Genomic DNA, 25,819 nt, shown 5'->3' on the forward strand with positions numbered 1-25,819 from the left:
ATTTGTGACCTCCAAAAAAAGAAGAATGTGAATATATCAATTAAACAATAAGAGCATATATTAGGATTTACTGTGTACCTGGTACTGTGCTAAAAGCATGTTAGGCATCTCACTTAACTACTAACAAGGCAAAGGATTTATTGAAAGCAAGGAAAAGGATGAAAAATCACTATGACCTTTCAGGAATTGTGCTTACCACATGGATATGTTATGCAAATAAGCACTACTGGATCAAATAAAACATTTTAATCTGGTTTTTAAGAGGCTATTAGTAAAAATTAATACCATATGCAGGTTCCTAATTAAACATAATCTCAGCACAAGCCAAACAGTCATTCTCCTCCATGGACCATCATCACTCCTGACAACAACCTGAAAAATGAAAGCACCTTCTCTCTATGTCTCTTATGACCCAACATGAACTCATGAAGAAGATATGCTCAAACGCAGAGGGGCCTCTGGAAATGAATCACTAGATTATGCAGAATTAGGCTGATATGTCAACTCCCACCTTATTTGGGTTAATTTTTTTTAATTAATTTTATTGAGATGTAATGCACATCCCATCAAATGCACAGATCTGAAGGGTTCAGTTTGATGAGTTCTGACAAACTGACACACCCCTGTAGTCAACACCTCAATCAAGATATAGCATATTTCAATCACCCCAGAGTTCCCTTGTGCCCCTTTGCAGTCAACCTCTCTCCCCAAGCACAGGTAGGTATTTTTAAGCAGATATAGTAGCAGTGATGGTAACAGTTACTGGTTACAGATGGTTAACAATGGGAGTGTTGACTGAGTGCCCACACACCAGGCACTGCACATATATGGTATTCTATTTAATTCCCATGTCAAAGGTTGGTATTATCCTGATTGGTCTATTGGGAATAACAGAGCGGGGGGGGGGGGGGGGGGAGGTTCAAGAAATTAATTATGCAAGGTTACATAACTACTGAGGGATGGGATCAGACCTGAACCAAGAATATCTGAATTAGAATCCCTCACGCTAAACTACATTGTCTCTACACAAATGCTAGAGAGTTCTCTGTTAATTCCAAACACACACTAAGCAGTGCAATTAGTGGGGCCACCAGCTCTAATTCACAACCCCACCTCTATTACAATCGCACCCAAGTGCCTTATCTCAACAAGCAAGCAAAGGTTTCAGAGACTAAGACTAAGGATAACTAAAGAGGATTACTTACAAGTTCTTTAACTGAAAACCTGCACGTAAATCCCTCACATATTTCTAGAGTAGTCAGGAGAGGGGAAAAATCCTCTGTACAGGTGGATGGGTCACAACCCCATCAGCCCCAAGGAATGGTTAGTAGTTTAGAAAATGAACGGAAGGAATCTAACCATCCACTTGTTCTTAGCCACAATGCCACAGTCCACTCTACCCAGGAACCCCAAGGAGAGGAGCTGTGCAGCACTGCGCTGTCACTTTATTAGGCAGGAATGGAGGCACACATCTGGATTGAACCTTTTGATTCCTCATTACATTAATTTTATTCAGTGTTTTAAACTCAACCCACTCACATTTACAAAACACTTCACACAGACGACTTCCCTCATGAATGGAGCTCCATTCACATCTCACTTAAAACATCAAACTTATTCTGAAATGACTGAGGTTAAAGCTTGTTCAGTGTCAATTTGCAAGTATTACAAAATATAAAAGATTAGGCACACAAATGCAGGAGGGTAATGCGAGACAGCCTCTTTAAGGGGTTCTACTAAAAGAAAGCAGCTAGGGAAGGGGCACAGCTATGCTTTCAGGAACTCACAGGTCTCCTGCCAAGCTGTGCCGTGGAGGGGGGTATTTGATTGCCCAAAGGGAAGATTTTGTAAGAACTACCATCCTTGAGCGGTACCCGCTAACACCTTGGGAATCAACATGACTCATTTTCCCCCAAACCTGGAGTTGTTTTCTCGAAGTCCCTCCCCTCAGTTTCCCTGTGGTCTCCCTAAATCCCTTAACATACGTGGGAGGAGGGGAGAGTCTCTCCCTTTTACAAAAATTCGTCTCCGACAAGTCCAAGACTTAAAGACGTGTGTTTACTAAATCCTAAACGTTAGGCAACCCTAAGCCCAAAGAGAGACAACAATCACAACCCACAAATAGACCCTATCCAACACCTGAGCCTCCTTTTCCCTCCGCTAAACAAGAGGAAGCGCCCTCTATTTCCATCTAGAAATATCCCGAGCACCAGGTCCACAGCAGGCTATAATGGGAGAAAGGCACCGGAGGGTGCTGCTTCTCGATAATTAGCCGGAGTCACACACACACACGCACACGCAGAGGGGCCCCTGAGGATCCGCGCTCGCTCGCCCGGCACCCTGGGGCCCTGCTCGCTCGAAGCCGCCGGACTTTTTGGCGCCACCACCTAGCTCAGCAAAGCCACTCCGAGGACAAGGATGGCTCGAAAAAGGCGCAAAGGGGAGTGGCTCGGGGCGGCGGCGTCTCTGCGCCGCAGGGTCGCCTGTCGCGGGGGAGGGGGCGCGCGCCGACCCAACTTTCGGTTGTCTACCCCGAGGCCCGGGAAGTCTCGGGAGGCCGCTGCGGGAGTGACCGGGAGCCCTGCGAGGCGAGAGCCGCCAGATGGAAGGCGGAGGAGGTGGCCAAGAGTCCCCGGGCCAGGGGCGCGCGGGGGCGGTTCCCTCCTGCAAGGGCCCCCCTCCCCCTCCCCCTCCCCCTCCCCGGGAGTCGGGGTGGCCCGGCTGGGCGCCGGGAGCAGCCGAGTAGCGGCCACGTGGCCGCGCGGCCGCCGGCGCCCGTGACAGCGGGTGGGCGGGGCGTCGGGGACGCGGGGCCGGGCGCAGGCACGGCTACCTGGTTCTTGAGGCGCATCTTCCAGGCGGCGCGGTCCGGCCCGAGGCGGCGAGGCCGGGCGGGGCGGGACGCGGCGGGCGGGAGGACGTCCGCGGAGTCGCCCCGCGCTCGCTCGCTCGCTTGCTCGCTCACCAGCCCAGCGCGGCGCGGCCGCTTCGCCACCCCCGCCGCCGTCCCCGCCGCCACCCTCACCGCCGCCTCCAGGGGGCGCCTCGCGCGGACCCAGAGGACCGATCCCTGCGAGTCAAGCTCCTGTCGCGGCCGTGGCGCCTAGCTCCGGGCTTGGCATCGAGTCTGTGTTCAAAAAGTTAAATGAATAAATCTTCTCCCTTTCCTCCAATACTGCTACTAACTGTGCTTAAATTTTAAGTGAGGTAGCTTCTTTGCAGTTGAAGTCCATCAACACCGTTTGTACCAATGTTCTTGGCAAAACACTGTGCTAAGCCCTGAGGATTTACAAATGTGACCTACTTAGAATAAACCTTACTCTTTAGAGGAAGTCACATTAGGAAGGTGGTCTGTCTCCTGAAGGGAAAGTGGACACTTTCGCTAGGTGCTTCAAGTCACGTTTGGCCAGTAGATTGGTGTCTAAGTAAACTGAGAAATGGAGACAGTGATTGACATCACTAAACTCCAAACAAGATGACCAAGACTTTTGTGACTATAAATTCAAGTAAAATTGTTTGTTGGCTTGAATGGCTTGGGAGAGCCCTTCAGTCACACTGTGGCCTCCTAAACCATACCCTACTTTTGAATGATACAGTTAGTCCGGTGCTGGGTAATGTGATGATCATTAAAAATGAGAAAGTGGCTTCTTTGGCCCTCTCTAATCTTTGTAACACTTCCGTTTTCAGGGCTCAGAAACTCACAAATTGTTGGGTTGCTGAGAATGCCTGTTATTGCCTAAAGAAAATCTATCTTGATTCAAAACACAGGAAATACATGTAAGAGTAAGAATTACTGGGTTGAAGGAAACTTAGCATCATAGTGTTAGAATGGAAATATTAAAAGAGGTCATCTTATCTGATATTTCTTGATAGGTGAAGGCTCTGAGGTCCAGAGAAGACCTGCCCCAGGTCACAAGGGAATCAGGAGGAAAAATTGTAGTTCTCTTGACCCCTGGTGTATTGCTTTACATCACAATTCTCAGGATTCTCAAGTTTTCCCTATTTTTAGGACTTATCCATTCAGATCTTCAAATAGACCCAAATAAACTAGAGAGGAGGCCTAGATAGTAAAAGGACTCGGAATGACAAATGAAACAAATTCAATGTTGGTTTCATTATAATAATCGCTATTAGTTATTGAGCACTTGTTATGAGCACTTTCTATGGATTATCTCATTTAATCCAAGTTTTAAATGACTTCATTCTTAGTGCAGCCTTAAAATTGAGCAATCCCTGATGGCTCAAAGAGCCAAATATATTCCCACAGTGTCCTTTGACCATATAATATAAAAGAGTTTTGTTTCTGAGCAGATGGGGCTATACCAACTCAAAATTCTCCTATCCTATCTTTCTAACTCCTATCTTTCAACTCAGCAGTTCCATTTTTATAAATTTACCTTAAGAAAATAATCATTAATGTGTTCAAAGACGTTGCTTTATGATTATTTACTATAACATTCTTTGAAATATGGAAATATTAGAAATAGCCTTTTTTTTTGGTGAGGAAGATTGGCCCTGAGCTAACAACTGTGCCAATCTTCCTCTATTTTGTATGGGGGACACCACCACAGCATGGCTTGATGATTGGTGTGTAGGTCCACCCCTGGGATCCGAACTGGAGAACCCTGGGCTGCAGAAGCAGAGCATATGAATTTAACCACTATGCTAGCAGCTGGCCCCAGAAATAGTCTTTAATGGTCAATAAAAGGGACTGACCAGCCACACAATGGAATATTCTGCAGACATTAAGAATGATATGGTCAATGAATATTTATCAACATGGAAAAACATTCACAATATATTTCAAAGTGAGAAAACTAGGTCACGAAATTGTATGCTTAGAAGGATCCTATTTTTGAAAGGGTAGCAGTGGTTATTTTGGAAAGTGGGATTATGAGTGATTTTTATTTCTCCCTCTTTTGTTTATCTGTATTTTCAAAAATGTCAATAATACATATTTATTTTGGAATTAAATTTGTCACTATCTCTGATTATTATCAAAGAACCTACAATGAGCAAAGCATTATGGCAAGGGCCAGGAGGCAAGAATTCAGTGCAGCTTAGCACAGTAAAGAACATAGTCTTGGGGCCAGCCCTGTGGCTGAGCAGTTAAGTTCGCGTGCTCTGCTGCAGCAGCCCAGGGTTTCCCAGGTTTGGATCCTGGGCGCGGACATGGTACCACTCATCAGGCCATGCTGAGGCGGCATCCCACATGCCACAACTGCAGAGACCCACAACTAAAAATACACAACTATGTACCAAGGGTCTTTGGGAGAAAAAGGAAAAATAAAATCTTTAAAAAAAAAAAAAAGAACATAGTCTTAATCACTGTACTTAGGGTCTTAATCAGACCAAGTTTCCAAATCAGCTCTGCCTTCTTTCAGGTATGTTATCTTGAACAAGTTACTTATTTTTTCTAAGCCTAAAAACAGTAGTAAGAATAGCTAACATTTTTTGAGAGTTTACTCTGTGCTGGACACTGTGCTAAGCACTCTATACAATCTCATCCCCACATCAGCTGTTGAGGAAACTGAGGCTTAAACTGAAAGAAGTTAAATAGCTTGCCCAAGTTGAATAGCTAGATAAATACTTACATCATAGTGTGGTTGGTGAGGATTAAATGCAAGGGGCACAAAGTATTTAGCCTACCACACTGCCCAGTATAGATATAGATCTATATCTACACTCCATACATGCTGTTTCAATCTAATTTGGCTATTTCGCGTGGTGGGTAACAGCATGGTCTCTAAAGCCTGCCTTGGTTTGAATCCCAGCTCTAACACCTACTAACTCTGTAATCTTGGGTAAGTTACTTAACCTCTTTGTGCCTCCGTTTTATTGTCTGTAGGATGGGCATACTATTAGAACCTACTTCATGGGGCTTGTTCTGGGTATTAAACGAATTCACACATATAAAGCAATAAGAACAGTGCGTGATATACTTACAGTTTTTAAAATGATTACACATTTCACTAATTTTAAGTTCTTTTTTACACTAATATAAAGATTTCAGTACGTTTCCTATACTGATATCTGAACATATTATTATTTAACACCAAAAGGTTATGCAAATGCACAACTTGTCAGGATTCATAGTAGGAAGTGGTTCCCATTTAGGAGAAACCCCTGTGGCATTTACCTGTGCTTACATCACTAAAACAGAAGTCAAACCCGAACACAAGATATTAAAAAAATACCAATTCTTTCAGTCCTAACTTCTCCAAAATGAGTTCAACCACAAATTTTTCAAAGAAAAGAATCTGGCATATTTAAGATTTGACTTTGTCATGTATTCTCCAGATTTATAAGGTCTTTTGAAAACAACAGAAAAATTCCACACAGAGATAAAAAATAATACATCTTCAATTTTATAATAAAATATATTACAGTATTACTACTTATGAAAAATCTCACAAAAAGAGCAAATCATCATAGGATCAAGAAACATGCTACAGGAAAAAAAACTATTTTTCATCATTTGAAAATATCTTTTAGGCTAAACCATATATATACATGTATGTATATATATGAGCGTAGTATTAACTGTCTAAAACAAGTGTTTTGGAATCACATTAAATTCTCCAAAGTGTAGTCTTAGTTTATATTCCTTCCCAATGCAAACCATAAATAGAATCTGTGATAATTTTACAATTACAAATCACATTGTAGCTCTAGGATAGTCAACTTCATGTAACAAAGCAATTAGTAAGAACATGGAAACTTACTTTCTTTCTTTGAAAGGCAATTCCTGTATTAAGGGCAATGTTATTTTTCTTTAAAAGTCCCAAATGTTCACACAAAGGTATTACAAGCTCATCGTGCACCTTAATTATAAGGGCACCTGTGTTTCTTTGTTTATCTGGTTGGTCAGACCTGAGGATTTGATTTGTCACACTCCTCCCCTGTCCCGCCCTATTTCTCTCTTAATGAGAACAACTTAACAATAGCATCTGTACACCCTCCAAGGCTCAAATAATGACTGGGGAGGAACAGAGGTATTAGCTATGGTCGGGGAGCACTTGTTGCTTAGCCTTCAGGTAAGGGCTAAAATCCAGGGTGAGTAAGCATAAACTTGGGGGAAAGATCAATTTTAAAACACAGAAGAGGTTTCAGAGCATGAGATGTAACCCTACCCTTCCTCATCCACCCCCTTCTCCCCCACTCCCCCCCACCACCACTCCCCTCTCCTCCCCGGGGACGCAGCGTAGTATTAGATGGAGTCAGATTAATCCCACCTCTGTCATTCAGGAGCCCTGTGGTCTCTGGCAACTTCCTTGATCTCTCTGAGCTTCCGTTTCTGTATAATAGAGATAATAGTACTTACCTCATAGGTTGTTATGAAGATGATGATTTTTAATGTTAACGGGAAAATGGAGTAAAGTAACACAATTTGCTTCTCTTTCCCCTTTCCCCTCTACATTGGGCCCATAAAAAAAGGTTCTAACTTTGCACATCCATGGACGAATAGGCATGTGTAAAGGTATGGATATTTGAGGGATTTAGGAATTTAACATAAGACAGAAAATGCCTATTTGTCTTCATCATCAACATCTCTTAAAAAGGAACAAAGGAACCTGTTCACTCCGCAAGTATTCATTGAGCACCTACTGGGTCGAGGGTTCCTAACCCCTAGCAGTAGAGTTGTTTTTTGCCCTCGAGAAGATCACAACCTGAGGGGACAATAGAGGAGGAAATGACAGATCGTGACAATACAATGTAACAGACTATTAACAAGGACTAAAGCAGAGAGAAGCAGCAGGGACCGTGAGAGAGCAGAGCAGGGGAATCCAAAGCAGCTTGGCGGGGAGAGGGTAGGCTCAAGGGGGCTCCGGGGAGATTCCTGAAAAACAATGACTCTAGAATTGAGCTTTGAAGAACAAGCAGGAGTTAGAAGGTGAAAGACTCAACATTGAAGCTTCTTCAAAGTGCTTTTTTAAAAAGACTTACTCTACATAGCTGTGAAGCAAATGGGGTATTCCATTGTCAGAATGAAGCTACACTGTAGTGTTACTGATGATTATGGATATAACAGAATTTGTGCATTCTCTAATGTTTTGTCACATGAGATTTTAATAGGAACAATGAATAAGCGCTGTTTTCAAGAAAGCCCATGAGCATATGTTCATAAACGTTTGATTAGGGCCTTTGCTCTAACAGTTTTAACTGTTCTTGGTTGCTCAACAGTTGCAGTTTGCACTTAATAGATTAGCTAATTAATTGCTTAGTGGTAGAAAATAACTCTGCCAATCACGACATGCAGAAAATGAAAACAGAAGGAGTACTCAGTCTTCGTGTAGGTGTTAGTGCTGGAAAGGACCTTAGAGGTTGTTGATATCATCCTCCTCATTTTACTAAGCAAGGAAAGTCAGGTTCCGAGAAGCTCAGTAATCTGCCAAAGTCCACACAGCTGGTGAGAAGCAGCGCTGGGAATAGAACCAGTTCTCTGGGCTCCTACCAATGGCAATGGCTACCATTTACCAGGCATTTCCAATGCGCTGACGTGATAACTAAAATCTCTAAGTGTTATTTCATTTTATTGACATTTCTAGTCTAATACTTATGCCTTGAATCCTTTCAGAATGGAGCAGAGAATACTTTCCAAAAGTAAATATTTGTTGCATAGATACCAATGAATGAAGAAACAGTGTTCACATAGAACTTGCTTCATTAGCTGGTTGGTGAATTTCTTTCGAAGCTAACTTTAGTTTGATACACAGCTTTCAGATTTTGTTTCCAAGATTCTCCTCTAGGAGTTTGATTTACTTCAGTTAGATTCAACGAATATTTATTGAGTCCTTGTGATAGGAAAGGCGAATCTTTCTTTTCTCTTGCATTCTCCCTGGATGTCAGGCTTCGTAAGAGGCTGTTGTTACCGAACCAGGTTTGTTTTTGCCTGCCGCCCAGAAAGCCAAACACCGAGACGATGAGATTGCCGCAGAGAGAGAGTTTACTCACAAGGCAGCCGTTGGAGGAAGCGAGAGCATGAGCCTCAAATTCGCTTCCCCGAAAACAGGGACTCAGGGATATTTATGGGATAGGGGGCAAGATGGTCTGAAATGTGAGAGATGTAATTGGAGGTGAGGAGAGGTGAGGTAATTGATGACCTGCGCAAGCGAAGTCAGACTTCATGCCTCTTCATAGGACCCATGCTCACAAAATGGCAGCATTAGCATGATCTGGGGGTGGAGTTTTTAGCCTCTTGATGTCAAAAGGTCACTTATTGGACATCTCTGTGGGCCCAGTTGATGAGTTGGTGGTCTCAACCGGCCTGAAGTGGACAAGGAGTTCTAATTCCTGAAAAATAGCTCACACAGCCATTACCATGGTGACCCAGGCTCCAGGAAGATGTGATCTATAGGAGCCTGGTGGGAGTCAGATAGCATAGTGCCTAAGCAGCACAGTTGACAGTGAGTGGGTTAAACAGCTGAAAGCTATGATCAGTCATTGCAAAAAAGAAAAACTTTAGTTCCTAGCTACTTAATCATCAGTGGGTAACTTTCTGCCGGTTTCAATGTGTCATGCTAGGAAAGAGCACAAGTTTGGGAGTCAGACAGGCTTGGGTTCAAATCCCAGCTTCACAACTAACCATCTCAGAGATCTTGGGCAAGTTACCTACTTCCCTTATCTGTAAAATGAAGGTGTGAATTGAAAGCTACCCTAAAGCATTCTGTGGATTAAAATGAATGAAATAAATAAATGGAATCCATTTTATTCGTGGTCATTTGTTCCGCAGATCACTCATATTCATTAAGCTGAGAAGCATTCTGTTAAAGGTCATTTATTGTAATGTGTGGCAGATTGTATTTTCCAAATGTGGCTACAACAATATCTCCCAACCCACCTGCTCTTCTGCAATGTGACCTTGCTACTCCCTCACCAAGAAGAGAATCTAAACTCCCTCACCTTGAATCTTGGTCACTCTTAGTGACTCTGGGTCACACTATCTACTGTCCCTTCCTTCCAGCTGATGGGAATGCAGATGTCATGGTGGGAGCTGAGATACAAGTTAGCAGGACAACAAAACAGAAAGACCCTGGAAACTTGATGATTATTTGTGTTGTCATAGCAGCCATGGTCCACATACCCAGACTTTTACAGGACAGAGGACTAAACTTCTTTTTTATTTAGGCCACTGTTATTTTGGACCTTCCTGTCACAGCAACCCAATTAATAGCCTAAACAATACAATTAGAGATATTATAATGAATCTACAATGACTGGCATAAAGCAGGTGCTCATTAGTAAGACGCTACACATTTCAAACACCAAAACCATCTACTGCCCTCCAGGACGTAATCCCACCTTTCTGTGTGATTTTTATACCTAGCTCCTTGACCTCTTCCACACAGCCTTTCTGCTCTCTCTGCCCTCTGGGCCATCAAGAGACAACAGTAATCTTTTTAATTGCTTAATCCCAGTAATCCTTGAACTCCTCACCTCCAGTGACTCACTTTCCTTCCATTTCAGCCACTCAGCTTTACATTTGACCCCAGCCTTCATCATAGCTCTAAATGATTTCCCCTGTAAGTTGGAGAATTCTGCCATTTTTCTCTCTGATGCCTGCTTCTGGTCATCTCACTTTCTCTCTCAGTACTACCAACCCAGTTTTCATTCTCAATCACGTTCTTCGAATCCTAGGTCTTATTCTGTATGCCTACCATGATTTACTGACTGGTATTTTTACTGAGCATGCACCATACAGTCAGCATTTCCCTGACACCCTAGAGTCTCGCCCCACCCTCTTCATCTTCTCTTATTCCCACCTGGTTATCCCTAGCCCAGGCTGGTCCAAGTAGGGCTCCGCTGGACTCCCACAGACCCTATGCAGTCTTCTGTTACAACTGGCATCACTCTGCTTTCAGTTTGAATGTCTGTCTCTCCACTAGACTATGAGATTTTTAAAGTTGGAAACCAATTTATCTATGTAACTACAATTCCCAGCAAAAACACACCCACTAGTTGGAATGTCCCAGTTTTACCTGCCTCCATTCCTTTGCTTATGCCATTTCTCCCTGGGAATATTTTCCCCCTTCTGTATTACCTCTTTTTAAAATCAGACAAATCCTGTAAGGTTCATCTCAGATGCCACCTCCAAGAAGTCTTTCCCAATATGACACTTTCCTCCTTTGAAGCTCCAAAGCATTTCATTGGTATTTCTTTGCAGGCACTTTGATTTTGCAATCAACTCAATTATTGACCATGTACTATTCACTCAGTGATATGCTGCCTACTTCATTCATGGCTGTCATTTACTCCTCACAAATACCCAATCATCCTGATTTTGCAGATAAGGAAACTAAAGCTCTGAAAGGTTAGATTACTTTGCCCAAAGTCACACAGCTAGAAAGTGGCGGGACTGTGATTCACTCCAAGGTCAGAGGTCTCATGCTGAACCGTGTTGCTCCACATATGCTTTGGACTTTTGTCCCTTGTTAAGTGTCTTGTCCCTCTGTATGAGTTTTCTGTGGGCAAGGGCTGTGTCTCTGACCTTTATGTCTCCTCTAACATCTAGCCCAGGCTCTTGCACATAGTGAATACAACAAAATGAACAACATAACATACTGATTCAGGGGCTCCCAAAAAACACCTGCAAGGCAGCATGTAGATCCCTCCCTCCACTCCCATTTCCCTCTCACTGACTCAAGGGACCTGCCTGCCAATGGGCTCACACCCGACCCTTGCAGGAGCAGGTGCAAATTCAAACAGCCTCATTAATAATCTGTGGGGCTCCTGTACTAATTACAGTGGGGTTTTAACTACAGCTAGTTCCCACAATTCAACAGCTTCTATTTTTAACCCATAATAGTGGGATCTAGAGGAAAAAGAGTAGGCAAGGATCTAGTATTCTGGTATTCAAGTCACCCTATGTCCCCTCCCAGTGTTCCAAAGGAAAAGAACTTGTGAAAAAGCCAGAAAACACATTAAATCAGCTACATAAATTGTGATTCATATCTCACAGTTTATCTCTTCCTTGGCCATGTAAATGTTACCATTTTCCAGTCAAGGTAAATCTGAAAACAAAGAAAATTTACCAAGCTACCACTGATCATGACAGAATAAGCACCCTTTTGCCCAGCCATTTAGTTCCCATGAGAGCTCAGCAATTCCAAACATTCCTTCCTTCCTAAACATCACTCCTCTCCTAACAAGGGAGGCCTAGGCTCCATAAGGTTCATTTGGTTTTGTTTAGTGTCTGCTTTTCCCATTTCACTTTGAATTTCTTAAAGCTGGAGCTCTATTAATTATTTCTTGTGAATCCAGCTCCTCGCAGAATGCTTAGCACAAATCACACACAGTGAACGTTTGTTGAATGAATAAGTAATCTAGCTCGGTGCAAAGTAAAAAACACAATTTACATTCCTTCTCTCGCTCTCTCTCTTTCCCTCTGAAACAAACATTTTAAGAAATAATACTTACCTCTACTACCTGCAGGGCACGCTGATATTTGCTATCCAACCCTACAATATCTTATTATTTCATTTCTTTTAAATGCTTGTTGTGACCCAATAAATTGATTCATGACAACAATAAGGAGTTCCAAACCTAATTTGAACCATATTGGATTAGGTATGGGAGCAATGTTTTATTTTGTATGTATGTTATTTTATTTATCATCATCATCTTTTTTCTATTTTCAAGTGTTAAGTGAGGGCATAGATTAAAAATAAACATATGGAGAGAAATCTTTCACACAGAACAAAGAACAGCTCTCCTTTGCAGGGTCTCATAGTGTTTAAAGTTTGCCTCTTTGCCTTGGAAACACCATGAAAGCTTGGGATCACAAGCTTTGAGTCATTCTTGCCAATGAGTGTTTCCCAAAATGCATGTGTCCATTCTTCCTTGGGCCACTGAGCAGTCATCACACTTAACATTTACTGGGCACTTACTAAGTTCCAGGTACTGTTCTTCTGATCACTTTATATGTGTCTTCTCAGGTAATCTTCACAAAAATACTCCTGGGTAAGAATTATTATTATTCTCACTTTTGGGGTGAGAAAACTGAGGCACAGGATGACCCACACTGCTAGAAAACAGCAGAGTCCATATTTGAACCCAGGCATCCTAAGAGGATGTGTACATCATAGTTAGACTACCACATTCAAATCTTGTCTCTGCCTCTTAATAATTATGAGATCTTGAGTGAGTTACTTATTATCTCTGTGCCTATGTTTTCTCAACTATAAAATGAAGCTGGAGATAATAATAATAGTTCCTACCCACAAGATTTGTTGGGAAGATTAAAGCAGTTTAAGTATAAAACTTAGAGCAATGCCTGATGCATAGGAAGCACTTATTAAGTGTCTGCTCTTATTATGATGGCTTCAGAACCTGTACTCTAAGCCACTATGAACTTTATAGTTCATAGATGTGTTTTCCACAGTGAGAGAAACACTTGCACTGAAAAGGACCCCAGAGATTAGCTAGTTCCAGTAGGTCATTTCACAGATAGGGATGGTCTGAAGAGGGGAAGGGACTTGTCTGCCCAAATGTATGTAGCAAAGCTGGGACTAAAACTCAGGGTTTCCAGTTTCCCCATCTAATGCCCTTTCTACCACCTGCCTCTCTCTCTCTCATGTATTTAGTCCCTCAGTTTCTTGTGAATCCTGCTGTCCTGTGCACTCCATTTTCTCCATGTAATTGCGTTGCTGGGAATAAACCTAAGTGCTAGATGCTGGGGAAATTCTTTTACTCAACAGGTTATACCACAAGCATCTTGCTTTCTATGTTTGTTCATTGTAGGCATTTAGTATTTTATTACAATATATAAAGTTAGAAAACACAAAATTTGGAGGAAAGTGGACTTGCCAATTCTGGCTCTATCACTTACTCATCTCTTTGTGCCTACATTTACTCTTCTGGTGCATCCCTCATCCCCTGCTTAGCCTGCTGCTACCTTGGTCTTCCTGGATCTTCTCCTGCCCATGTAGTCTATTCCCACAGCAGCCTGAGTGGTCCTTTTTAAAATGTGATTATGTCACTGCTCTGCTCAAAACTTTTCAATATTCTTAGGCCAAAGACCAAAATCCTTAAGATGGCCTACAAGGCCCTGCTTGTCATGGCTCCTGCCACCTCTCCCAAGTCACTATCCCAGGAGCCTGCACTCTCCTTTCACTTCTTTGAAAGCACTATCATCTCCCCCACCACAGGAACTTTGCATATTCTGTCTCCTTTGTCTTAATTGCTCTTCCTCTGGGCTTTGTTTAGTTAATGCCTAGCTTTCTTTCAGCTCTTTCAGTGATTTCTTTTAGTTCAATCATCACTTTCTCAAGGGAACCTATCTTTTCCTAAGACAATTTGTAGAATTTATTATTTTGATAATTTTACTTCTTTTGTTTATTTCTCAATTAATCTCCATTTCTTCCACTAGATTATAAACTCTGTGAGGATCAAAAAGGCATCTTCTTTCTCTCTAATTCAGGGCCTGCTGTGTATTAATTAGGCTTTTTGCTATGTACCTGACCCACAAGGTAGGCCTAATGTGTCTTTTACAGCTGAGGAAACTGAGATTCAGGGAAGTTAAATAACTCATGTAAAGTCAGTAAGTGATGAGGTTAGAATTGGAATTCAGGTCTTTCGAGTTCCAAAACTAGTATTCTTTCCTTTACACTGTATTGCCTGTGATTATGGAAGCTTTTAATCTTTGTTACTTTTTTGTGGAGAAAGAAATTGTCTTAAGAGTATATTAGCTGAATGCTAAGTTGTTTTCCCAGATATGGGTATATTTTTGATAGGGAAGATGGCAAGTATTATGTATCTACATGACCATCTTTAGAAAAATGTTACCTACCTCCATATAGCTTTCTTTTAAAACAAATATTATTGACTCAGTTCAACCCATCTAAATTCCTTGTGTCAGATTTCACTGTGTGTATTTGTATGTTTACTGTGTTTTTATTCTGCCACAGAGACTAGTATTCGAGAAATGAAGTTGTAGGGGAGGAAGACATTTTGTCTACCCAATGTGGGTTCGTCTGGCCGGAGAATGAATTAAATTCACAAGAGACAGAATAGCAGGAGAAAATTAAACAAAGCTTTATGAGGACCATGGCCTGGGGCCTTTCTTCCAGAAGGAAGAAAGGGCACCGAAGAAGTGAGGTATACAGAGTGGTTATATACCCCCAAACAGGATATTTCACATATGATTGAAATGTCCCTCCCACAATAGTCACAAGATTGCCCTGTTGGCACAGCACTTGATGGACACAGCAGGTAATGGGTCTGCTATCTTGGAGGGCATAGCAGGAGGCATGTCTATTGTCTCGAGCTGGGTGGTCACAGGTGAGCGCAGCAATCAGTTCCTAGCCTAAGGAAAGATGCTTAATCCTTAAAGAAATGCCAGCGTTGGGAGGGGGAGGGAAGTCAGTTACAGGAGGTTACCAGACAAGCACAATAAACAAATGCAGATTTAAGTCCTTGCCTTCCCCACTGATTAAGAGTTTCTAGAGATAAGGTCATCTTGTTTCTTCTTCCTGGTACAGAGAGGGAGGCACCTTTACAGATAGAGATTTACCTTACAAATGTAAATGTCTCCTAACAAAGGGCAAGCAAATTCCACCCCTCAGAGCCTCCTTCCCTGTCCCAATTTATCAAAAGCAACCAGCCCCATAATCCTCAGGCCAAAGAGACGTATCTTGGCGTGGCCAAGACCAGTCCCCCACAAAGTTTTCCCAGGAAAGGCTGAATCAGAAGTTTGAGATTTAGATACTTTGGCTGCCCCACATTGCTGAGGTTCAGGGAAATGCAATTGTTGTAAACCAAGTAACTTTTATTCATGACTTCTTCATGTTTTCTTTATTTCTAGTCATTACAGCATCTTTATTATCACTTCGAAACAGATTTTTCCTTTTGTATCTTGTTAGTTTTATCTTCCCAGAATTTGTTGTAAGGAAGTAAATTGTAGATTTCACTTTGATTCTGATGCCTCCCTGAACTTCAAAGGTAATATTCCTCAGAGAGAAGCTTGGATTCTAATTTTTTATCTCAGAAAATTATACAGGCAACATATTTGAAGTAGCAGGTGGAAAAATCTAAAAGAAGAAATGAATGCACGAGCTCTCCTTTTAAAGAAGATACAGATAAGAAAGCAGAAGGAAGAAAAAAACAGGACTCTACAAAGAGGACAGGGCCCCTCGAGCATTCAATGGCAAATCTAACACAGTAAACACTTTTTTTTAAGGTAAAAATTATCTTGAAAGAAAAATGGGAACTATGATTTTCAAGGCAAGGAATAGAAAATTACTCTTACTGTAGTTTTTCTTCTAAAAATGAGTGAGCTCATACCAGCTCTTTGGAAATATCTTGTAGCTTCAACATTCGCTATTGCAAGTGGCCAAGCTCTATCCCATGGATAGATATCTCATTTGGCAAAAACAGAACCAGGGAAGGGAAGCATAACACCCCACTCCTTAAGTGTGGGCTGCAAAGTGACTTTGCAATGGTGACTTCTTCCAAAGAATATATACAGAAAGGAGGAAAAAGAGTAACTTTACCATGGAGAAACCTGACACACACTACCTCTGCCAGACAACATCAGTGTCATAAGTCATACTGATATTGCACACCCTTGATATGATGTGATGAAAATGACACTTTACCTCTGTGATCATCCTCCCCCAAACCCATAACCATAGTCTAATCATGAGAAAAACATCAGACAAATTGCATTAGAGGGGCATCCTACAAAATACTTGAGCAATATTCCCCCAAACTGTCAAGGTCATCAAAAACAAGGAAAGTCTGAGGAAAATGCCACAGGCAAGAGTAGCCTAAGAAAACATGTCAACTAATGTAATGTAGGTATCTGCATGGGATCTTGGAAAAGAAAACGAACATTAGGTAAAACTAAGGAAATCTGAATAAACTCTGGACTTTAGTTAATAACAGTTATCAATATTGCTTTATTAATAGTAACAAATGTATCATACTAAGATGTTAATAATAGGGGAAACTGGGTGCAGGGTATACGGGAACTCTCTATACTATCTTCTCAATTTTTCCATAAATCTAAAACTGTTCTAAAAAGTAAAATCTAAGCAACAACAAATAAAAATGCTTAAGAGGCATTTGAAGAGCTTCCATGGGAATTTAGGAGAATACAGAAACAATGAATGTTACATAATATGCTCTAACATTTGTACAGGGCTTTCTGGTTTAGGAAATGTCTTAATATATACTATCTCATTTAATTTTTGAAAGTGTAGTGAAGTAGATACAATTAATTACTCTCATTTTACAGTCAGGAAAAGTAGAGCTTAGAAAGATGAGGTGACTTGCTGGGCATCAAAAACTGATTTGATTCTAGTTCCAATATCTTTCTATCCAATCCAGTTACCTTTCTATTTCCTGTCCTCAAATGCTAGCAACAAAAGAGGCAATAACCATACTAGGATTTTAATGGTTGATGAACATAAGCCAAATGAATAATTTTTGAAGTCTTTCCTTTTTGCCCCCAAAAGACACCTAAGATCTTCATTTAAGCATTAGTTAGTGGCATCTTATCAGGAAAAGTCAATGAACTGTATCTGCCTCTGTCAACAAGGATACAAAGTGTGTTACCATTGAGGGTGGATGGTAATGTGCATGGGCAGTTGTTTACTTCTCATCAGAAAGCTTTATTTTTTAAGTCTGTACACTTTAAGAATATGACCTTTACTTAAGGCTACTTTAAACATCTCATTTGGCTTTTCAGAGTTTGCTGATAAAGGATAGTGTTTCATACTTTGAACTGGGGAAGTGTTCAAAGACCAGCCACCGTTTGGGGATGGTTTACAAAGTATTCCAGTTGTGGTTGCCATATGCTGCTCCATCTGCCTATATTGTGTGGGTATTGTTCTGCAGTGTTTCATAGCATGCCCACTCTTGCTTTTGGAGATAAACTCTTTGGGATGTGGATGTGATTTTTTTGTTTGGACCATTTTACCTGCTGCAAAGCAACATGTACTCTTTCTCCCTCCATATACAGAGGACATGAGATATTTAAATTGGCAATTGTAAGAGCCATGAAAATATACATATGTGAAATTGTATCTTTACCAATCAGTTTATCGTGGGGCAGGTGGAGAGGAGAACTACGACTTAAAACATCTGCCAAGACGCATATAGCAACAACAGCATTTATTGGATATTATTGAAAACGGCTATGTGAGATGAACTCACCATACACAATCTGTCTCTAATCCCATCAGGAAAGCTGGTTTCTAATTATGGATCTTGTTGGATGCCCTGAAGGGTAGCTGGCCTGGGTTTCTGCCAGATCTTGGTTGAAGAGTCGGTGTGGAAGGGAGGTGGACAGGGCACACACAGAGAGTTTTAAAAAAGAGGACTCTCCCAATAAATGTTGTTTTTAACTTCTTGTATCATTAGAAAGTCCAGATTATTTTGATCACCTTTGGGTGCATTTAGAAAGAGGATGCTTTTAGCAGCTTTGGAGGTCAAATCATTCACAGAGCTTTAAAGGCTACACTCAGCTCCTCCAACCACACAAAAGCCATTTTCTCCTGTTCACCTTATTGTTGAGTCATCTCAGGTTTACCTGCAGTTTCCTGAGTATTCAAGCTGTGTTCTCTCCTACCCTCTGCTCCTCACATCTCTTACTGTTTCCTTTACCTAGGATCCTTCCCTTTTTCTCTACTCGTCCTTCAAAACTCAGCTCACATTTTACCTTTCTCTAGGAAATCTTTGATGATATCCCATTTCAACTGCAAGTTTAGATTAGGTGCACCTTCTTTGTACTCCCCAAATACCTGTACGTATAGCTTTTGTTTGTTCACTCATTTATTCAATCATTCATTCAAAAATATTCATTAAGCATCCACTACGTGTCAGAAGCTGTTCTAGCTGCTGGAGATACATCAGGACACAAAAAAGGTGAGGTTCCTGCTCTTATAGAGCTTACAGTGGGGAAGAGAGTCAACAAATAAGTAGGCAAATAATTCAATAGAATTTATGATTTTACATAGTAAAGAAAAAAGCAGGGTAATGTAATAGTAAGAGACGGAAGGTGGGAGCTATTTTGATTGAGCGGTCAGGGAAGGCCTCTCTGAGGAGGTGACATTTGAAAAGAGACCTGCATGAAGTGAGAGAGCAAGTGATGTGAAGATATGAAGGAGGAGCACTCCAAGCAGAGGGAGCAATGAAGGCTGTAAAGGGGGAAAAAGCTTGAGGTGTTTGAGGAACAGCAAGGAGGCCTGTGATGCTGGAGCACGGTCAGTGAGGAGAAACATGGTAGAAGGTGAGATGGGAAAGGCAGGCCAAGCCCAGTCATGTTGGACATTAAAGGCCAAGGAGAGAACTTTATGTGTTGATGAGCCAGAGTCTGTACCGAGACTTACTGCGCTTCAGAGTCTGTGCCTATTACAGTATATTACTTATATATCACATTCTACAATACAATGATGGGATGTGAAACCTTTAGGCTGTTCAAATATATGTAATTAAAATGTATTAAAAATGAAAAAATTAATTATATTTATTAATTAGGAAAGAAATATACAGTTTTAGGCCTAGTATTAGTCATTGATCTATTTTGATCAACTCAGTGAGGATATAGGTTTTTATCAGGCTGAACTATTCTTGAAAATTGTTATATTTATAAGTCAGAGAACATCTCAATTAAAATTCCAGATTTATATCACTGATTGTGATATTCAGCTTTCTTTTAACATTTTATGAAAAAAAAGTCATGCCTAGTGCTTCATTATGTAGTCATAAATTTCCAGGTAGTTCTGGGATTTATAATCTTGCCTACACAATTTCAGGGATACTGTGACCCTTTACTGGGCATAGTTAACTTTCATATCAATCGCTTCCTCCAAAATTAATAGAAGAGATGCTTATTAAGTTGGATACATTCTAAGATTTGCACTCCAACAGCAATTCTGGAAATTTAGGTTCATTGACATCATAATCTGTGAATCTCTTCCGAAACTGTCACTCCATTTCTACCATGTAACTCTATAACTCTAAAATTTGTTACTCTTTTAAGCACTGGAAAATGAGGTTCTATGGCCTTGTGTTCAATCTAAATGTCTTCCTTTCCTTGAACAACTCAGCAACAGCCTTGTTTCATTCCTGTACAGTTTCAAGCTCAGTGTGTTTAAGTATTTGTCACATCAATAAGAAAATCTAATCTTAATGACACTGGAGTACATAGCAACATGGATGTCTTAGAGTCCTTTAGCTCCAAATATTTTATTTTAGTTTAAGCAATCAAGCCATTTAATGTCATTAAAATAAACTAAATTACCATATCCTACTTTGTCTTCTTCCAAATATCCCATAAATAAATACCAGTTAAGGGCATGACCATGAAGAAAATGGGAGATCTTGATTTGTTCTCCACTAAACCACAGAGAACTCAGCACATCTACTTGATACCACACACTCTCTTTGTGAAAGAGACATGAAGCCTGGGTTGTACAACCCTTTTCTCCTGATGGAAATAAAGCATTGAAAATTTCCCCTTTTTCTGCAGGTGCCCCATCTGTGACAAGTGCAATCAGCTTTCCCATGTTTAAACCAAACTTCTCAAATTTCTTCTTGGCAGATGGTAAAGTTCTATCAGTTCATGTTTCTTGGCTAATTGGGTAAAACATTTTTTTCCCCGTAAATATCACAGCCAGAATGTTGGCAAAGGTATCATGTTACAGGTACTTGCTCACCCTGCCACTGGGAGTATAAAGGGATGAGGTCTTTGGGGAGGACAATTTGTCAACACGTTTCAAAACCTTGAAAAGTTCATCCCCTCTGACCCAGTGACCTCATGTCTAGAAATCCAAACCAAGGAAGTGATCAGAGATGATGATTAAAGATATATGTAAAAAGATATTCACCACAGCATTATTTATAACAGAAAATAAAGTAGGACTTTATTGACCTAAATATCCAAGAAAAAGGGAATGGTTTAATTAGTTATGATGCATCTCTAAGTTGGATATTTTGCAATAACAGGAATAATGTTTTGAAAGAATACCTTATATCATGAGAAAATTCTCATGAATTAAGTGATGAAATTAAGGCATAAACAATATATTTTGTGAGATCTCAATTTTTAAAAAATAAATTTATATATGAGGATAATGCATTTTCTAGCCCCATCTCCACTGGAGTCCTTAGATACTAGGGGGTTGGTGAAGCCTGACCCTTCTTGGACTACCCTGTCCTGCTAATCTCACCCAAACAAATAACTACATAAAGTATACAAAGTACTTCATGGAGGTAGTTCTTAGCAAGGAGTGGGAGAAACAGACTGGAACTCATCCATCTTCAACAGTCTCTTTTATTGAAAAAGTGAAGCTTTTCAGGCTTGGGCCTTCAAAAAGAGGGTGGCCTCTGCGAGAATTTCCATCCTTGGGAGCTCTTTCCCTTCTCAATTTCCCTGACCTACTTTTTTAACTCCAGCTTCTTCCAAATCCCTGAGGCCCATGATCTTATTCCCTCCTTTGGGAACTCTACTCTTTATCTTTGAAGGAGGACAATCTGCCCCTGTAACTTTTTTTGCGGGGGGGAAGATTAGCCCTGAGCTAACCACTACCACTCCTCCTCTTTGTGCTGAGGAAGACTGGCCCTGGGCTAACATCCGTGCCCATCTTCCTCTACTTTATATGTGGGATGCCAACCACAGCATGGCTTGCCAAGCAGTGCCATGTCCACACCTGGGATCCAAACTGGTGAACCCTGGGCTGCCAAAGTGGAACGTGTGCACTTAACCGCTGCGCCACCGGGCCAGCCCTGTCCCTCTAACTTTGTGTATATATCTGGTTTGGGCTAGCTTTCCCTCATCTCCTACTCTTCTCAGTCATTGCCTACTCCTTAGAGAAAGGGATCAGTGTTGATTTCCTCCTTAGTTCACCCAAGAAGTAATCACATCTCACCAAGGGAGAGGGGAGTGACATTCATATTTCTTGGAGACAATCAAGATTTACCAAAGACAGCCTTTCCCTTCTATTACCTTATACTTATCTTTGCTCTGTTCAGAACAGTAGCCCCTTGCATTACTGTGCTAAGAAACCATTAATGCTCTCCTGAGCCTGGTTTGTATTTCAAATCCACCAAACTACCTGTCAATGGCTCTTCCTCTTTGCTACCCAGAGCAGTGTCAGTGCCAAATACATTCTCTTTAATGACATGATTTATCATTACTTAGGAGTAGGAGATAGTAATAGGATAGGTTTTTCAGTTTAAATTGTCACAATGTCTATTCCACTAGGCTGTGAGTTTCCTCAAGCCAATACCAAATCTGGCTCATCCAGATACTTCCCCATCCCCGCCATCACTGATACAATACTCTGTTCATCAAATCAGGCTACCTTTATGTTATTAATATGATTTGAGAGTTTGATATGGGAAAGACTGGGAGCTAACGGAATGTATTAATGAAGAGCATGATCTTTGTATTCAAGCCTGGTTTCAAATCTTAACTCTACCACTTACTAGCTGTGTTACATCAGGCAATTTATTTAACTTCTCTATCTTTTCCCCTGTCAGTAAAATGGGGATAAAACCTGTCTCATGGAGCTACTGTGAGAATGAAATAAGAATGTGTGTAAAATGCCTGGCACATACTAAGCACTTATTAAATAGTAACAATTATTATAGTAAATTACAGACAGTCTTAAAATTAGAATATTAACATGAAGAAAAATGGTTGGGATGGAGGTGTGCTCCTGAACTCAAAGAACATATTTGCTTTAAAAAATATTTTTATTGTAAAATAAAACAGAAAAGCAAAAATGTATAGCTTTGTGAGTTCTTATAAGGCAAACATCCTTGTAACCACCAACCAGATCAAGAGAACTTTTCTAGTTGTTCTAAAAGTCTCTTCGTGTGCCCTGTCCTAATTACAGTTCCCTCTCTACCTGATTTTATAATGATCACTTCTTTATGGTTTATTTATGGTTTTACCACTTAAGTGTGTATCCCTAAACAATATAATTTAGTCTTGCATATTTTTAATTTAATATGGTCCTACAATAGGAAAGAGAGAAATAAGAAAATAAGTTACACCCCAAGTGATAGGTACAATTAAAATATATATACAATCTAGAATGGTAGTACATTGTACTAGTTACAAGCATGGAATCCAGAGACAAGCTGCCTGGGTTCATATCTAAACTCTGAGCTTGACCATGTTATTCAGCTTCTCTGTGCTCATTCTTCTTATTTGTAAAATGTTAATAATAATAATACATATCTGAGTACAAGGAAGGAAATATACAATATGTTTGTCAGAAATAAGAAACCAATTAGTTAAATGTTCAATTCAGGAACTAAAAAAGAGGGACGGAGTTTACTCTAAGAAACAAACAAACAAAAAAGGCAGAAATGATTAAATTAAATAATGAGGCATAGACTTCCAGTTGTCCCTCAATATTTGTTTTTCTCTTCTATATTAAATAGAGAACCTCAGTTTTTAGAGAACTCTGGGTCAGCATCAGTTCCATAGGCATGTGAGCTGTGCAGTCACACAGGGTACAGTGCTCAAAGGGTAACATGATCAGGTTAATGTTCTGCTGTTGCCATCTTGAAATTCATAACAATTTTTGAACAAGGGGCCCCACATTTTTATTTTGCCCTGGGCTCTGCCAATTATGTACCTGGTTCTGATCCAAGCAGACAACTGTCCATAATAGAGACTCATTTCCCATCCTTTCTTCTCCTAGGAGTGCTTTGTGAGCAAATTCGCTCAATGGGATGTAAGCAGAATTGTATGTGCAACTTATGGAATGTGCCCTTAAAAGACATTCCTCCTTCTTGCTGGATGGAAAACAATCTTAATGGCTAGAACTCCAGTAGTCATCTTTGACCAAGATGGAAGCCATGCAAGGTGGAGTACCAAGATGCACATAATTTGATTCTTGACACTTAGAGCACCTGAACTATCTGCAGGCTTCTTCAACTCAAGAAAGAAGAGATATTTTACCTTAAGCCACTGGAATTTTGGGTTTTCCTGTAACTTGTACCTAAACCTAACCTTGGCTAACTGAAAGGGAGAGAAAGACGGAGAAAAGAAGAAAATTCACAAAACTAAAAGCTTTGAATAGATCAATAAGATAGATATACCTCTGGTAATAACAATCAAGGAAAAAAACTGAAATAAACAAAATTCACAACAAAAAGAAGAAATATATACAGACAAGAGAGATTTTAAAAATTAAAAACATGAAAACTTAAAATAAATGAAATTGATATATTTCTGAAAAATATAAAATGCCAAAATTGGCTCAAGAAAAATACAAAATAATAACCATTAAAGAATTTGAAATGATAATAAAAAGCTCCCCATAAAGTCCTCTAGGCTCAAGATGGCACATTTTATTTTCTAACGTAGATAGAAACATTTTAAACAAAATAACTAACTGAATCCAACAATGCATTAAAAAAAAAACTGTGATCAAATAGTATGTATCCCAGAAATGGAAAGATGTTTTAACAATAGAAAACGTACCAATTTGTTTCACCACATTAAAGGAGAAAAACAACATGATTATCTTAGTAGGTGCAAACAAAGCTTTCAATCAAAAATTTAATACCTATTTGTAATTTAAAAACTCTTTGGAAATGTCTTCAATTTGACAAAGTCTTCATGTCAAAAGCTATATTTAATAGAAAAAATTCAGATACAGTTCCTTTAAATCAGGAAAAGACAAGAATCCCAAATATAAACTACTTTTTAACACAATACTAGAGGCTCTGGCTAAAGTAATAATACAAGAAAAAGAAAAACGTTAAAAGAATAGGAAGAGAAGAGACAACTGCCATTTTGCTGTTGATTTTTCTCACAGGTTAGAAAACATCTGAAATGATTAACAAACTATTAGACATAATATGAGAGTTCATGAAATTTTCCAATTATAATATTAACATAAAATAATAGCATTTGCCTACATGAGCAGAGCAAATAAAAAAATTATAGAACGTAAGATACTATTCTCAATACTATAAAAGCTATGAAATGTCTAAGAAGTACATTTTAAATAGTATTGTCAGGGAAGACCTCTCCAATAATGTAACTTTTGAGATGAGACCTGAATGAAGTGAGAGTCAGACAAGCAGATACCTGAAAAAGAGCATTCTGGGCAGAGAAAACTGTAAGGACATATGACTTCACACCTTTGAAATCTCTTTTCCTTTCAACATCAGAATATTTTTCTTTCTGTTGAGTTCAGTCATGTTTTAACATTTAAATATTTTATCCAAGTTAAGAAGAAATCCTCAAATAATTTCTTTTCTAGCCTTGGCATAGGACATTTGGTTTTTTTAAAAACAAAATTTAGAAGCCAAATAAGAAAATATTGATAACATTTCTAGAAGGCCAAACCAACAATAAGCAAAGTAGAAATACAAACGACAACTTGGATTAAAAAGTATTTTCATCTCTTTTCTCCCCACCCTACACTTCATCTGGCTCACCCTCCTCATCCTTAATACTCAGCTCAAGGGTCATTTCCTTCAGAAAACCTTCCCTGATGCTCACCAAAGGCATCCTTCTTTGATGCTCCTACACTTTTCCGAGCATACTTGTGTCACTGTTCTTATCATATTGTTTGGAAATCAATTGTAAACTGGGCTTGCATGTGTTAGTCTTTTCTTCCCAATTAGTTGGTGAATGTCAGAGTCATGGGATTTTTGATGTGAAATTACATGAGATAACACAGGTGAATATCTTAGCAGGATTCCAGTCTTCCCTGGGTCTGCTACTTTCTGATTGTGTGATGTTGTGTAAGTCACTTAAACACTCCGCATCTCAATTTCATCTTCTGAACAGGATGATGACATTAATACCAATTTTACAATGTTGCTTTGAGAATTAAATGAATTC

The 25,819-nt window shown here is 40.0% G+C and overlaps 1 protein-coding gene across 4 annotated transcripts in view; it reads right to left on the reverse strand.

The window, feature by feature from the left end:
- Positions 1 to 3,026, reverse strand: part of ELAVL4 (ELAV like RNA binding protein 4) — a 139,968-nt gene extending 136,942 nt beyond the window's left edge. For 2 of the 4 annotated variants that reach the window (XM_070248032.1, XM_023630234.2), the window contains exon 1: positions 2,834 to 3,005. In XM_070248032.1, the coding sequence (XP_070104133.1) occupies positions 2,834 to 2,851 (18 nt within the window). In that variant the 5' untranslated portion in view covers positions 2,852 to 3,005. Of the gene's footprint in view, positions 1 to 2,833 lie in introns of all 4 variants that reach the window. The other 2 variants (XM_070248050.1, XM_070248020.1) reach the window with 2 other exon arrangements.
- Positions 3,027 to 25,819: the final 22,793 nt, after the last annotated feature.

This window comes from Equus caballus, chromosome 2 (assembly GCF_041296265.1).
Source record: "Equus caballus isolate H_3958 breed thoroughbred chromosome 2, TB-T2T, whole genome shotgun sequence".
NCBI classification, from domain to species: domain Eukaryota; kingdom Metazoa; phylum Chordata; class Mammalia; order Perissodactyla; family Equidae; genus Equus; species Equus caballus.